The sequence below is a fragment of the Dermacentor silvarum genome, chromosome 1, assembly GCF_013339745.2.
Source record: "Dermacentor silvarum isolate Dsil-2018 chromosome 1, BIME_Dsil_1.4, whole genome shotgun sequence".
Classification (NCBI taxonomy): Eukaryota; Metazoa; Arthropoda; class Arachnida; order Ixodida; family Ixodidae; genus Dermacentor; species Dermacentor silvarum.
Genome location: NC_051154.1, coordinates 85,737,769 through 85,751,552, shown reverse-complemented (window position 1 = coordinate 85,751,552; position 13,784 = coordinate 85,737,769). Strand labels below are relative to the sequence as shown.

The 13,784-nt window shown below is 44.4% G+C and overlaps 1 protein-coding gene across 1 annotated transcript in view; it reads right to left on the bottom strand.

The window, feature by feature from the left end:
• Nucleotides 1-261: 261 nt before the first annotated feature.
• LOC119431774 (RNA cytosine-C(5)-methyltransferase NSUN2-like) overlaps nucleotides 262-13,784 on the bottom strand; it is a 100,738-nt gene continuing 87,215 nt past the window's right edge. The window contains exons 17-20 of the mRNA XM_037699248.2: nucleotides 7,825-7,963; nucleotides 5,155-5,194; nucleotides 4,412-4,536; nucleotides 262-1,412 (exon numbers count right to left, since the gene is read on the bottom strand). Of these exons, the coding sequence (XP_037555176.1) occupies nucleotides 1,276-1,412; nucleotides 4,412-4,536; nucleotides 5,155-5,194; nucleotides 7,825-7,963 (441 nt within the window). The 3' untranslated portion in view covers nucleotides 262-1,275. The remainder of the gene's footprint in view (nucleotides 1,413-4,411; nucleotides 4,537-5,154; nucleotides 5,195-7,824; nucleotides 7,964-13,784) is intronic.

Sequence of the window (13,784 nt, the reverse complement as noted above, 5' to 3'; positions counted from 1 at the left end):
CCGTTTGTGGTGAGAAAAGGGTGCACGAGTGATATCCTCTGTATCAAAACCATTTTTCTTTGGTTCAAAAATAACTTAAGGATGCCAAAGGGGCATTGGGTAGCTGACTGAGTGTGCAACTTTTATTTGTCATTAGCATAGTGTGTCTTGGCGACACCTTAACTCCATGAAAACACTGAAATGAATTAATTTTAATCCGTTCCAACAACACACTCCTTGCAGACCAGAGCAACATGCGGTGATGACTTTTGGCAGCGGATGTGACATGAGATGATGTTTACTGCAGTTGGTTGCGTGCACACTCTACACATTTTCTCCCTTAAACTCAACAAATGCAAAAAGTAACAGCAGGCACAACTAAACATTGAGATATCAAAATAATGAGTCAATGGTAGCACAAGGGACATTGCCTGCTGCTTCAACTTGAAGCATGCCTTGACTCTCTGAATACCCCCTTCTTGCTCCCCCTCCCCTCTCCAAGCTGTTTCTCCAAACTAAGAGCAATGTAACCCAACTCAATTTTCTGGCAGCTGCCTACCCTTTCATCCTCACAATGTAGTAAGCCAACATCAGGCAAACCTGTTCAGCTCTCACCTAGCCAGCGTGCGCCTTTGGGATCCATTGGCATCTGTCCCAAAATGACGCCGACTGAAGGCACAGGTGCTGTCTGTGGCAAAACAGCCACCTTGACTTCCAGTACACATTTAAAAAAACTGCTGCTCTCATTGCTAGTGTTATGGCGTCACTAGTTGACTGAAATGCATCTGCTTCAATTTCTAATTAAGTTAGCAAGTTTTGTATGTACATATCAATTATTATTTTTGCTTTAGACTTAAGATTGTACAAAGAGCCCTTTGAAGTAAAATGATTTAGTCAAAATAATTCTCCAGAGCTTCATTAAAAGCAGGCAAGTTTGTCAGGTAGAGCTAAAACAATAAAAAAAAGGTAACTGAATTATCTTAAATATTTAACTACAAATGGACTATGTGCAGCACTATGAATCGATGTCAGGTGCAGGTGTTTTACACCATTTTAGATGCCAGTCGGTGCTTTGAGTTCAAGGAAAAGTTACTAGAATCTGCTGCCTGGAGGCCACATTATCAATACAGCAAAGCTCCTACACAATACGGCTTACCAGACACAGCACACATCATCAGCAGAACCTCATGTTGTGATATCATTTTTAAGTCACTCTTTGTGAGATACAGACCATGGTCCCAAACAAGTAAGAAAGGCCACAGCAAATGGATGTTCTAATAGCTATAAAAAATGTGCTCAGTCATTATTTTGTGCTTTACAACTCTCTTCTGTTTTCTCTTGCGTTGCTTCTTGTGCATCTTTGGCGGAGTCTCCAGCTCCCAAAACCTCCATATTGAGGCTGTCCTCTGGCTTTTTCTTTCTGTCACGCTTTTCTGGAAACAAAAAGAAAGAAAAGCACTGAAACCTGCTGCAATTTACAAGAATCCCCACACTGCTACAATAGTTAATCTGCACAGAGACAGTGAAATCAAGAGATGTATCAAATCTAGCAGTGGTAAGACTGCTTGGCCTAGTTTCCAAATACCATGGGGGCACGATTTACCATGTTTCCTTGGAAAAACTACCCTAATGAGTAAAAACCAACTCATATTTCTGATTTCAATTCTCACAGGAGTGTATAGCCTATGCGACTGTGGAGTTAATTTCTATATTTGACTATTTTTTCCTAATAGGACATCTTTGAAGTGACATCACTAATTTCACACACTCACACTGCTTACTTTTTTTTACTTTTAGTATAAGAGACGTTAGCATTAAAGAAATGAAGTCCACAGTACAATTCCTCATTGAATTTCACTCCTGGAAACAGGCTAAAGTAAAGTCTATAATGTACAGTATGGAAATGAGTTTTACAACTTCAGTATACAAAATTAAAAAAAAAAAAATTAAAGGGGGGGCAAGAGAGAAGAGAAAAAATATTTGAAGCCTCAGAAGAGTTCCACTTCATCTCCAGTGAATGGTTATTCCTTTAAGCCTGCCATGAGCATATTTGTGCCTTCCTGAATTCTACACTTTCAAGGCAATCACTTTGAGCTTAGTGAAACCGATTACACAGTTTCAGAATCTAGTGGTGTGGGGCACTAGCATACTTACAATCCTGACCCAATCATATAGGTCTGCACCTTAGCATGAACTCTGTTTTCTGTGAGTTAGAACAAACTGGACTAACTTTATTCAGAGCACAAAAATGTAACTATGATCTCTGGTACCATTTCTATATGAACAAAATGGTAACCATGTATACATAGCTGTTGCAGCTCTTCGCAGCTGTTCCACATGGCCTTTTCAAATGTATCTTCAACCTACTGAAGCTGTGCCACCTTCTGGTTGAGCATGCTCAGAGTTGTCTCATCACTATCTTTTGTGGCACCAGGGAAAGCACATCTCACATGGGCAGCATCAGAAGAGAGATGATGGGGTGAGCACAGATGGCAAGCTTGAATACATACCTGAAGGACTATTCTGAGTCTATAGAATAGTGCCTCAGGTATGCTTTGCTGAAAGTGTGCAGATTCCTGGTGAGTTGGTAATGCATACTGTAGTTGTAAGTGATAAAGACGCAGACAGTCTTTTCCTGTGAACATTGACTGTCACGGAGCGGCATAGTTTCTAGTCATTGACACGCCGATTAATGGGCGCCAAAGACGTCATGGTCTCACGGTGCGGCATATAGTTTTGAGATAGCGACACGCCGATTAACGGGCGCAAATAACGTCGTGGTCTCACGGTGCGGCATATAGTTTCGACATAGTGACACGCCGATTAACGGCCGCCGTATGGCCGGCGGCCACTGTTGCTTCTGTGTTGGTCAACGGACCCAAGTGTGCGTGTGTGTCTGTGTGGTGCAGTGCAGGGGGGCGCGACCTCGGGCAGCGAGGGGGGAATCAACTGTTCCCTCGCCCCTGAATAAAAGGGGCGCGGCCAAGACTTTTGGAAGGAGTCATGAAATAATTAGGTGAACTCCGCATACCTGCAGTTCCCCAACACAGGGAACTAGGGAAAGGAGAGGGCATTTAAACGCAGGTTTTAGGCCCTGTTAATCAGTCTAGAAGCTGAGCCTGTAATCAACTGAGAAGCAGTCGAGGGGCTAGGGCCGTCCAGTATCGCCTGGGCCGCCTTGCCACGTTGGAACTCCGAGGAGCTAGTTGACGTATGAGACGACAAACCAACGTCTGCAACGAAGCTGCAGACGTTGTAGTTCGCCTCAAGTTAGCTCAACCTGCTTGAGAGAAGACGTCAAATCTAGACTACCGGGAAACCCAGCCCAGCAATCGCATCCACCTCAACAAGATCGTCTCGCCAGCATTCTTCGGGAAAGCTCTGCACGCCGACTTCACGGTTTATGGATTTGCTGCTGATGCCCGGCCACGCGTATGACATCGTTGGCTTTCTTCTTGAACTTTGTTTTCGGTTGAACTTTGTTGTAGTGAACTACTGTTAAGTGTATTCTTGTATATTTGATCTGCACCCTGTTTCATTTTTATATCTACTGTTAATTGCTCGTTATTTATTTGTTGTCATCATTGTGCTATATTAAGTTCAGATGTGTTTGTCTTTTATTTTATTAATTTGTGCATCATTATCAGTCGATAAATATCTTTTTTTTTGTTTACTCCCGACTCTGACTCTTTCACTGTGTTCGCTTGAGTACGGAACGACCAACTGGCTTGTATACCCCGTCTATCGACTTCGCGCCGACGGCAAACGGGTGACAGCCGTGACAGTGACCATTGTGCATGTGTGACACTTTTCACAAATGGTACTGTCATCAGCTTCAACAAGAACAAATGTATGTATGAAATAATGGCATAAGTCGTAATATGAGAACGTAATAGATGTGCCAGCACTGCTTCGATTCTGTTGTCAATTAACCAAATGTCAAATTATCAAATGGACCAAGAAAATAAACAGATGATTAGTACATCAATATTCTTTCACTTATATTCTACTAAAGATCATCACGGAAGCTGCAATTCTCATCTTCTCGTAACTGATAAATGTTCGCAGTGGCGAGGGCATTGCAACTTCCTGTGCAGTGCGGTAGCTGTGTGAGATGCACGTCTTCATCCTAGTAGACATGCTTTTACTACAGTATGCACATCCAGATTATTTTTTCGCTAGTCGGCGGGCCGCCAACTAACCGTCCATTGCAATGTAGCCTGTGTTTGTGGCATTGCACGCCTTGCATTGAATCAAAACGAAACAGTGCTTACTGAAAATACTGCCATGAAACATGGGTAAAACTGACCAAGTTATGTCAGATGTATCTTTAGCCACGGCCTTCCGATCCACTATAACATTACAGTATTGCGAAAACATTTAGTGGAGAAACTTGTAAATGCGCGCAGTAGTGCAAGTATGAACAACTCACCATACTCAGAAACGTCGTAGCCACACACACGAAGGTAGTGCACCCTTTCTTGCTTAGCTACATAACACCTCAGTGTTGCCTTTCCTCTTCTCCCAGCCAGGACTAGCTGGAATTCATCTGCAGTCCTGCAAGAAAGTTTACAATGCAGTTCATCATGAATAAGTTGCTTAATTCACCATGTGAGTTTGGATGAAATGGCAGAGTCGCGCTTATCTGCCACATGTGGTTTAAAGATGAACCATGATCTAAACGAGGGTGAAAGCAGCTGGACATCCTTTTCAGCTACAAAAACTCAGACGATCGCATCTTGTTCTTTTAAGTTAATTGCTTCTGCAAAATGGTGAACTGTTTTAAAGAGTAGCCTAACAGTTGAAAGACATCTGCAGAAGCCATGCTGTTTATGATAGAATAAATTCATTAAATTGTTCTTTTTTATGTACTGGACCAAATATTTGTGAATTATGAGTTTTTGCATCTACAATGAAGAGCTGGGCTGCTAGGTGCTATTTGCACACACATCACAGGCACTACTTTGAACTTCTGAAAGCTCTTTAATTATTTATCGATGCTTTGGCAAACAATAATTTCGATAATGGCATGTTAATACTATGAACACACCACCAATGCAATCGATTGAATAAGTTAGATGTGAAAAGTACTACAGTGAAGGTGCTACGAAATCATTAAATGAAGAGTCAGCCCTGGAGGCAACTAATGAATAAAAATGACACACTTATACAAACCCTGGAAATGAGGTGTAGACAAGCAGCACACATCCCTTTTCTGCAAAAGAAAAAAACATCTAATTTTGAGCCCTTCTTGCTAACACAATGAGCATTTTGTTCATCTTTAATGAACAGTATTGAGGAAGTTTAAAAGCATGCATTTATATCAAGAAAGTAATTGTGACAGTCTTAGAGTTGGTAACCCTTACAGTCAAAGCTTAAATTAACGAAGTATATACACACTTGTAGCCAAAACTTTTGTTCAATGAACAGTTTCATTAGATAGAATTTATAGCATTTTATTACTGAATATTTGTTACGTTATTAAATTGTTATCTGCTCTAAATATAAAAAAAAATTAACTCTGCTAAATCAAGGCTCTACCATAGTTTTTAAAGGGTTCCTGAAACGGTTTTTGTCGTACACCTAGACACTGAAGCTATCTCTCAAGGAGCTCTCTCTCTTTTAATAATCAAAAGGAACTACCCTACTGACTCAGTATGTTTGTACACAATTGTCAAAATCATTTCAGGATCCCTTTAAATTCTGTTGGAATAGCCTTGTATAGTAGAAAAGTGCACCTTGACATGTTCCATGCCACTATTCAATATGAAAAATGTGATGTAAATGCCAGGATCTTGTGTTGCAACCCGGCTCACAAGTGTCACCTCAGCACCTTCCTTGTTTTTTCTATGCTACCACGAAGTGCTGAATGAAGAAACTAGGTGTGAGTTGTACAGGCGTGGCCACTGCTAGCGGGAACACAAGAGCTGCGGCATTGCTCCGCGGAGAGCTTCACCACCAGGGCCTCATGAAGTCTTGCGGTGCAGGAACAATCAAAGCGACTGGCGAAAAGCCCAGCGAGTCGTATGCTTTGGTGAGTCATGTGCGGAGCACGCCCACGAGCGCCCGTGTTCCCGCTAGTGGTGGCCGCACCTGTACATTACATCTGGCACCTTGAGAGACAGCAGATCATGGTAATGGCTATGGTGCACATTACATAGCTACCTAACACATAAGCAATCGAAACAACTTATCTAGCACGTATTGCTGAGCTGTCATTGCAGCTCAGCACATGACAGCACATGTGCTGTCATGTGAGCGGTTCACCCGCAAGTGTATCCGCAAGTGGCCTGTAAATGTCTCAACCTAAATGTATCCACTTGTACTGATCACTTTTTTTCTTATTTTGACTTGCTGCTGGGATAAAACTATTCAAATACACATTTTTTGTCTACACCTCCCCTTCAACATTTTCCTCTGCATTTCAGGAATCCCTATTGGGTCAGCCTAGGCAAGGGTGACCATGGTTGTTGATGTTTTTAAAATCTAGTCTTCATCAATTGGATTTAAGATTCTGTGGCCTTTATTGAGTGTTAACCAAACTTTTCCACCTTTCTTGTTCCGAGTATAGTTCTGAACTGTCACCAATCTGCATTGTTTTGCATACATACAATATCTGCACTTGGAATATTATTCTAGTGGAACCTTGTTAATATGCGCTGGCAGAAACATGGTACTAACTATACACACTCAACGGTAGTATGCACTAACTGGCAGGCACAAATTTGTGGCTCTTTACGTGCACAGCCATTAACAAAGAAAGAAATGCGACACCCCAGTAGATGTTACCTAAAATATGCGCTAAGAGGCTTCCTTCTTTATCAGTGAAAAACAATTCCAGCTCTTTAGCACAAATGTGTGATAGAGCACAGGTGATAACAAGCAGCATTTCAAAACTTTAACAGAGAGCACAGTGGCAAAGTGGACAATCCATCATCTTGTCAAGCTTTCCCTGATGCACGTGCGCGTGTTGCAGAGACGCTTGATGAATGTGTGTGTTTGCCAGCAGACTACACTTGTGTGAAGCTTCATGAGAGTGTCTGTGCAGTGAGCTGTCCTCATGCCCATGCTGCTTCTGGCTGTGCACATGGTGCATGAGTGTGGCATATAGCTTGTCGAGTCAACGCAGTGACTGCCAGGCTGCTTTCGTTTCTGCACACACAATGCACACTAGGTCAAGTTCTGCTCAAAGAAGCAGCAGAGAAATGTGGTGTGTTTGGAATATCACCTACTAAAAATGTGCAGTAGGCTTCCAACGGCACTATGAACTACGCCACATGCGCTTCCGAGCAGACATGTGAACATCGCGATAAGGTTGGCGGCGATACATCATATAGGTGCACCCGTCGGTGGCTATGTTCTTTGCTGAGGCAGCCACTGCACCTCCGTACATTTCCAATGCTTATCTGTATAGGCATCACCACACCCACGTCAAAGACAGAATTATTGGTAGACTAGTCTCGGCACTTTCTGAAAAGTCAGAGTATCTTTTGTGGTTGAGCATGGTGTCAGCCACACTGCGAGTTGAGGCAACATAGTTAGACCATATGTGAAAAAAGTGATTAAGAGATGCACTAACCTGTAGGCATTTTACAAGCCACAACGGCTTAAGCAGTTAGCCAATTCATTAGGCCCTACAGAGGCTGGGGGGGGGGGGAGGGGGGCTTCATCACAACTACGATTCAACCCTTAGTAGGTTTAATCAAGTGCATAATAATGAGGTTTTACTGTACTTTCCCATATACTAATGCCCAAGGGCACTGTAGGTATGCAAATAAAAGTGAAAGTAGGGCATCAGCTCTCTAGTGTTGCATAGCTGCCAAATGTTCATAGTAAAGCACATACCAAGGTCTTTCAGCTGCTCCTGAAGTTCAGGTGAAAACTGTGACTCCAGTGGATATTCCTCTGTAAGCAGCACGTAAAGGTCTTGCCTGCTCATAGTCAGCTTTCTCTTGTTCAAGTAAGGCAGCACTGTAGGAAGGCCCTGCAGATATTGTTTTTAGCTACTCAGCATTCAAATAACACCACATAGTGCTACAGGTAAAAGGTGACAAAGATGAAAAATGAAAGAGGAGGATAGTTTGATGTTAAAAAAAAAAAAAAAAAAAAGCTGAGGGCTGTGGCTTCACACTTATGTGAAGTACATACAGTATAGACCACTTATAACGTAACCGTTTATAGTGCAGGACCGGATATAATACGGTCTTTTCAGACTCCCGTTAATTTTCCCATAGCACTCTATGTATACGCGTATCGTTTAAAGTGCAGTTGCGGGACACAAAATACCGGTTACAGTGCGACTGCCTCGAAGTTCTGCTGTCAACCTAGACGGCAAACGCTACCCTCAAGCCACAAATACTGTATTTACTCTAATCTAACGCGCACTTTTTTTTTTCCGATAAAACAGGTCCAAAAATTACGTGCGCATTAGAATCGAGAACGACCCTAAATCTGCGTTACCATATAGCCGTCGGCATTTCAATATGGCCGCCTCGCACGCGCGTCGAGCCTAGCTACCGTAGCTTCCTCCATGTGCTGCAGTGCACGTACTTGGGCAATAGTCTACCGTCTGTCTTCACGTTCCCTGCATCTGCTCTATCAGCATTAAGTACAGAGTTCATCATGATGCCGCATTTAAAAGGAAAGTGATCATGTGTGCGGAGACAGACGGAAATCGGGCCGTATCACGGGCGTTCGGAGAATCCGAAACTTGCGTTCGGGACAGGCGCAAACAGGAAGAAGGGATTTTCGCCAGCAAAGCAATACGGAACGGTTTCAGTGGACTGAAGCAGGACGTAATCTGCGACGATCCACTTCGGCGATGCGATCGCCTTGGCCCTGTCTTGAAAGCTATCTGCGACGGGGAAAGTCTGCCGGGTGCCGTGTTTTTGCCGCTTATAGGTTGCATTGAAGCAAGAGGCATGATAGCACGAAGGTCAATTTGCTCGCCGCGCCTCGTCACTTGAGCGTTTTGACAGTTCATTTCCGCGGTCAACGAGCGAGATGGGTTCATGTTTGCTTGTGTGCACGTGACACCGTGCTTGTTAAGGTATTTAGTAAGCGAATACGGAACCTAGAGCACGGTGACAGCGACGGCAGAAATGCGCCTGGAGTGTCCATTATCGCAATAAATAGCTGTTTTGGTTATAGTGTGGTACTGCTTATAGTGCGGATATTCGCGATTCCGGCGACTTACGATATAAGCGGTCTACACTGTACATACTACAATTTTTATGTACTGGCACAATGTTCTCGTAACAATATCCGGCAAGAGCCAAGTCAAGAGTGCTTTTAACAGTGGCAAATATCATATGGAGAGTTTCACAATTAATTGTGCTCATGTGTCAAAGCCTTGATAGGCAGCAATTGTGCTGCACAAAAAAAAAAAAAAAAAAAAAAAAAATTTCTTCTGCTCAGCCAGCATTGAATTCCAGAGCTCTTCACTTCGAAACAGATGCTCCACTGCCCAAGTCACATGGGTACAGTCAAAAGCATATGTTATGAAGGACTGATGTATCAGTTTCAGTGTGCATGCAGTGTATCTTTGGTGGTGAAGATGATGCCACCACATACAGTAAAACCTTGTTAATTCGGATCTCAAGGGAGTAAAAAAAGTCAGAATTATTCGAATGTCAAATTATCGAGGGTATCAAAAAAACAATAAACAAATGCTTACTATGTCAACATGCTTTTATTTGTTGAATGAATGAGCAAATTGTTTCTATTTCACACAAAAGCAGTGCGGAAGCTGCAATTCTCGTCATCTTGTGATTGAATGGCTCTCCCAGCGCGGCCGCGGCACGCACCTTCATCCGAGACACGCTTTTCAGTATTGTGTGCACATCCAGATCGCGATGTAGCCGGTGCTCATCACCCTTGAGTGCTTTGCATCGAGTCAAAATGAAACTGCAAGTGGCAACCGCTGTGGACGAAACTGCGATCGCTATAGCGATCATGCATGGTAACTACGCAGTTATGAAGGCATGCAACCGACGTGCGTACCGAGTCAAGACGAAACAACCATTTGTCGCAAAGACTGCGAACGAAACCGCGGTCGCTATGGACACGATCATGGATGGCCATTACGCAGTTATAATGACATGTGACTGACGGCCGTACCGAGTCAAAACGAGACAACCGTTTGCCGCAACCACTGTGAACGAAACCGAGATCGCTATCAACGCAATTATGGATGGCGATTATGAACCAGCGTCGTCCTTGGTTTGCCTCCAGTCCGAATTAACCGGTGTGTGCGCAATTTTGCACTGAATTAAAGGAATTTCCAAAGTAACTGAATTAACGACGTTTTACTGTAACAGCTTTGTGCTGCCGCAATGTGTTGCAAATTCGATCGCCACAATTACAAGAAAAGTGTTTTTTTTTTTTAGTCAACATGCTTGAAAAGAAAGAGAAATAACTAGACTAAATGGGCCTGTTGTGTGTTAGGGAGCGACAGTGCACGAAGCCAGTGTTGTAGGTAAAGGGAGCGGTGCGGCGAAGACAACTTAACATCGAGAGCGAATGGGTGAGGGTAAGAAGCCGACGACGAAGAAGCTACACGCGTGAAATCTGACGCGCCGTCGGAATAAACACTAAGAAGAAAGCGACCATTAAGGGCCGTACATGATGGTTGACGTATGAGAAAAGGAAGGAAGAAGAAGAGATGAGGGAGAGATGCTAGAACGGCGTGGTGGTGCTCGGACGAAAGTGAGCACCGGAGAAGTCGGCATCCGCCGGGAGTGGGAGTAAGCCTTCGGCCCGTGGGCCTGAGCTTCCAGACTCCTACCGGCAGAACCTGGACTTCCTAGGCTCCAGAGCTAGGACAAGGTCCCACCACGTGACTAGAGTGAGTTGTCGGGCCGCGGGCCCGAGCTTCCAGATTCCTACCGGCAGAATCTGGACTGCCTAACCTCCTGAGCCAGTACAAGGTCTGATCTCGTGACAACCTGGAGTTCGCTCAAGGAGTGACCAGTACCTTCCGTCGACGATGGCTCGGCGTTCTTCACCTACGTGACCATGTGTCCAAACTGTTGGTGAGCCGCACCCCGCTCTCATTCCACTGTCCTTGTGTATTTGGACAACCTTGTGGTGACTTTAATTAATGAGAACTGTGTTTTTTATCCCTTGTTTATGTGCACGTTTTGTTTCCGCTTTCTATATGCAAATATACATTCTTTCCATAAACGAATCGTGACAGGGCTAGATTCGTTTATGGAAAGCGACTTGAAATAATATCGCTGTCCGTGTTTTCTTTTCAAATGAAGGATGAGAGCGTTTGATTTCAGAAGTGACAGAAGAATGTATATTTGCATATAGAAAGCGGAAACAAAACGTGCACATAAACAAGGGATAAAAAACACAGTTCTCATTAATTGAGAACTTGAGCAGGGGTTCTCAAGCATGTTTGCTCCAGGGAACCCTGTTAAGCTCCATGAAGCGACAAGGAGCCCCCCCCCTCCCCCCCTGAATTAACCGAATGTCGAATTATCGAGGGTATCAAGAAAACAATAAACAAATGCTTAACCACGTCAACACGTTTTTATTTACACAATGAATCAGCAAATCCTGTTAATATTTAGCACAAGACCAGTGCGGAAGCTGAAATTCTCATCTCATGACTGATTAGCTCTAGCAGCGGCGAAGGCCTCGCGCGTACGTCCCGATTATTTTTTCGCCAGTCAGCTGCTCGCCAACAAATTGTCCGTCCATCGGGATGTAGCCGGTGCTCTTCGACAGCTTTGCACTGAGTCGAAGCAAAACTACTACTTGCCGCAACCGCTGCGGACGAAACCGCGGCCGCTATCGACGCGATCATGGACGGCGACCTTGCGGTTCAGAAGGCAAGTGGCGATGCACGCACCAAGTCGAAACGAAACTACCGTTCGCTGCAAGATGTGCAGACGAAACCGCGGTCGCTATCGACGCTACCTAGGATGGCGACTACGCAGTTGTGAAGGCACGCAGCCGACGCGCGCACCGAGTGAAAACGAAACTACTATTTGCCGCAAATGCGGTGGTTATCGACGCGATCATGGATGGCAACTACGCACTTATGAAGGCACGCGGCATGCCGCCAACGCAGTGTTACGCACGGCGATAAACGCAAGAATAAAGTCTTTGAGGGCACAATTAGGCACGAAGCGCTCCCACGGCGCTCCGGCGTTGCTGTCAATCAAGTGCCGCGCACGATTGCCACTGAGGGTCATGGCGATGCAGACTGCGCCGCTTCGTTTCGGCGGGACGCTAGCGCCGTTCTTGCTCTTTTGCGGCGCGTACTTGCGACGCTCCACACATTTTCTTCTTCATTTTTTAATTCCTCCAACGTATACGTCAGTGCGCACGCAATCGGCACCTACGCTATCTACAAACGGGAGAAATGCGCATGTTGGTAAATTACGGCCTCCGAGATTCAAGTACGAAAGCTTAGGCGCTCTGCCCGTTTTCGTAGGTTGGATGGCTAGCTGCTTGTGGATTTATTGCGCAGTTTGCGCGTTGCCGTTACGTGCTGTGATGTGCTTTTTGACACTCGGGCATGAGTAATGGAGGTTCTGTGGATCGAGCGCACCTCGTTTTCGCTGTTTTAGCCACTTGGTGACGCGGAACCATGGAAAATTTATCAGTGGCTCGCGGAACCCTGAGCAGGGGCCTGCGGAACCTTGGGGTTCCACGGAACCCACTTTGAGAACCCATGCCCTAGAGTATTAAAAAATTTAAATAGAAAATATCCTTCAGTACAACATCGTGATACATGGCAGTATACCGATGGTTTGGTGAAAGTGTTTTAGGCTTTAGCAATTGTTTGTCTGTTATTAATGAGATGCAAGTAATCATGATGGCAAGAAGCGTAAAAAAGTGAAAAAAAAAGGAGGGCAAAAGAATAGAGTGCTACTTCACCCTCCTTTTTTCCTAACTTTTTGTGCTACTTTCCATCATGTCAACAGATCAACTAGCCCAGCAAAGCATCTTGCTAGATGCAAGTAAATTGGTTTTGTGTAGTGTTTGTGCTACATCCATGCAACAAAGGCTATCAATGATTTTTCTTCTATGCGAAATGGCAAACGTGATGTGACAAGCATGACGGAAGAAGCCATTGGCGGATAAGTAAACCCTCATTAACTCGAACTTTGATGTGTATCTTGAAATATTGAATAAGACGAAATTTTTTTTCCACCGCAGTGTCCGCCCAAAAGTTTTTCACCCCTTCACTCGAAATATTTTTGCAATGGACTCCGGATATCTCTAAATCTCAACTTCGAAAATTCCAGGAAAAAGGCAACGAGACGAGTCAGTCGCATGCACTTGCTTTTCACCCAGCGGCGGTGAGCGATTATGCTGGTGCAGTGCTCGCTAGCCGAGCCAGATGCTGCGCCAGGCCACGCACCCCACTTATCTTTTCCCCGTTGGTCTTTTTTTTTCTCCTTTTCTTTTGCCCTTCTCAATTAGGATGTCAGTGACACATCAATATGGTCAATATGGTCACAGCTTATTAATCGTGACCTTGAGCAAGATGATCGATGCTTCGGAGTATGCGCAATCAGGGGCGGTATTGCCGGGCAGTCACTTTTGGAGATAGTTTTACTTTGAGATTTCACGAGACTAAGCATTCAACGCGTTGAAGCATTCCGCTGACAACGCTCTTGCCACTGTGTGCAGATAGCGAGCATGGCACATTCGCAGAAGCGCTGTCGCTGCAGTATACACAGACTTGTCCGGTGCCGAATCACGTAAGTCTCGTGAAAGTGAAACTATCTCTTAAACTTATCACATGAGAATATTGTCCCAGTCCACACACTACACCCAAAAGA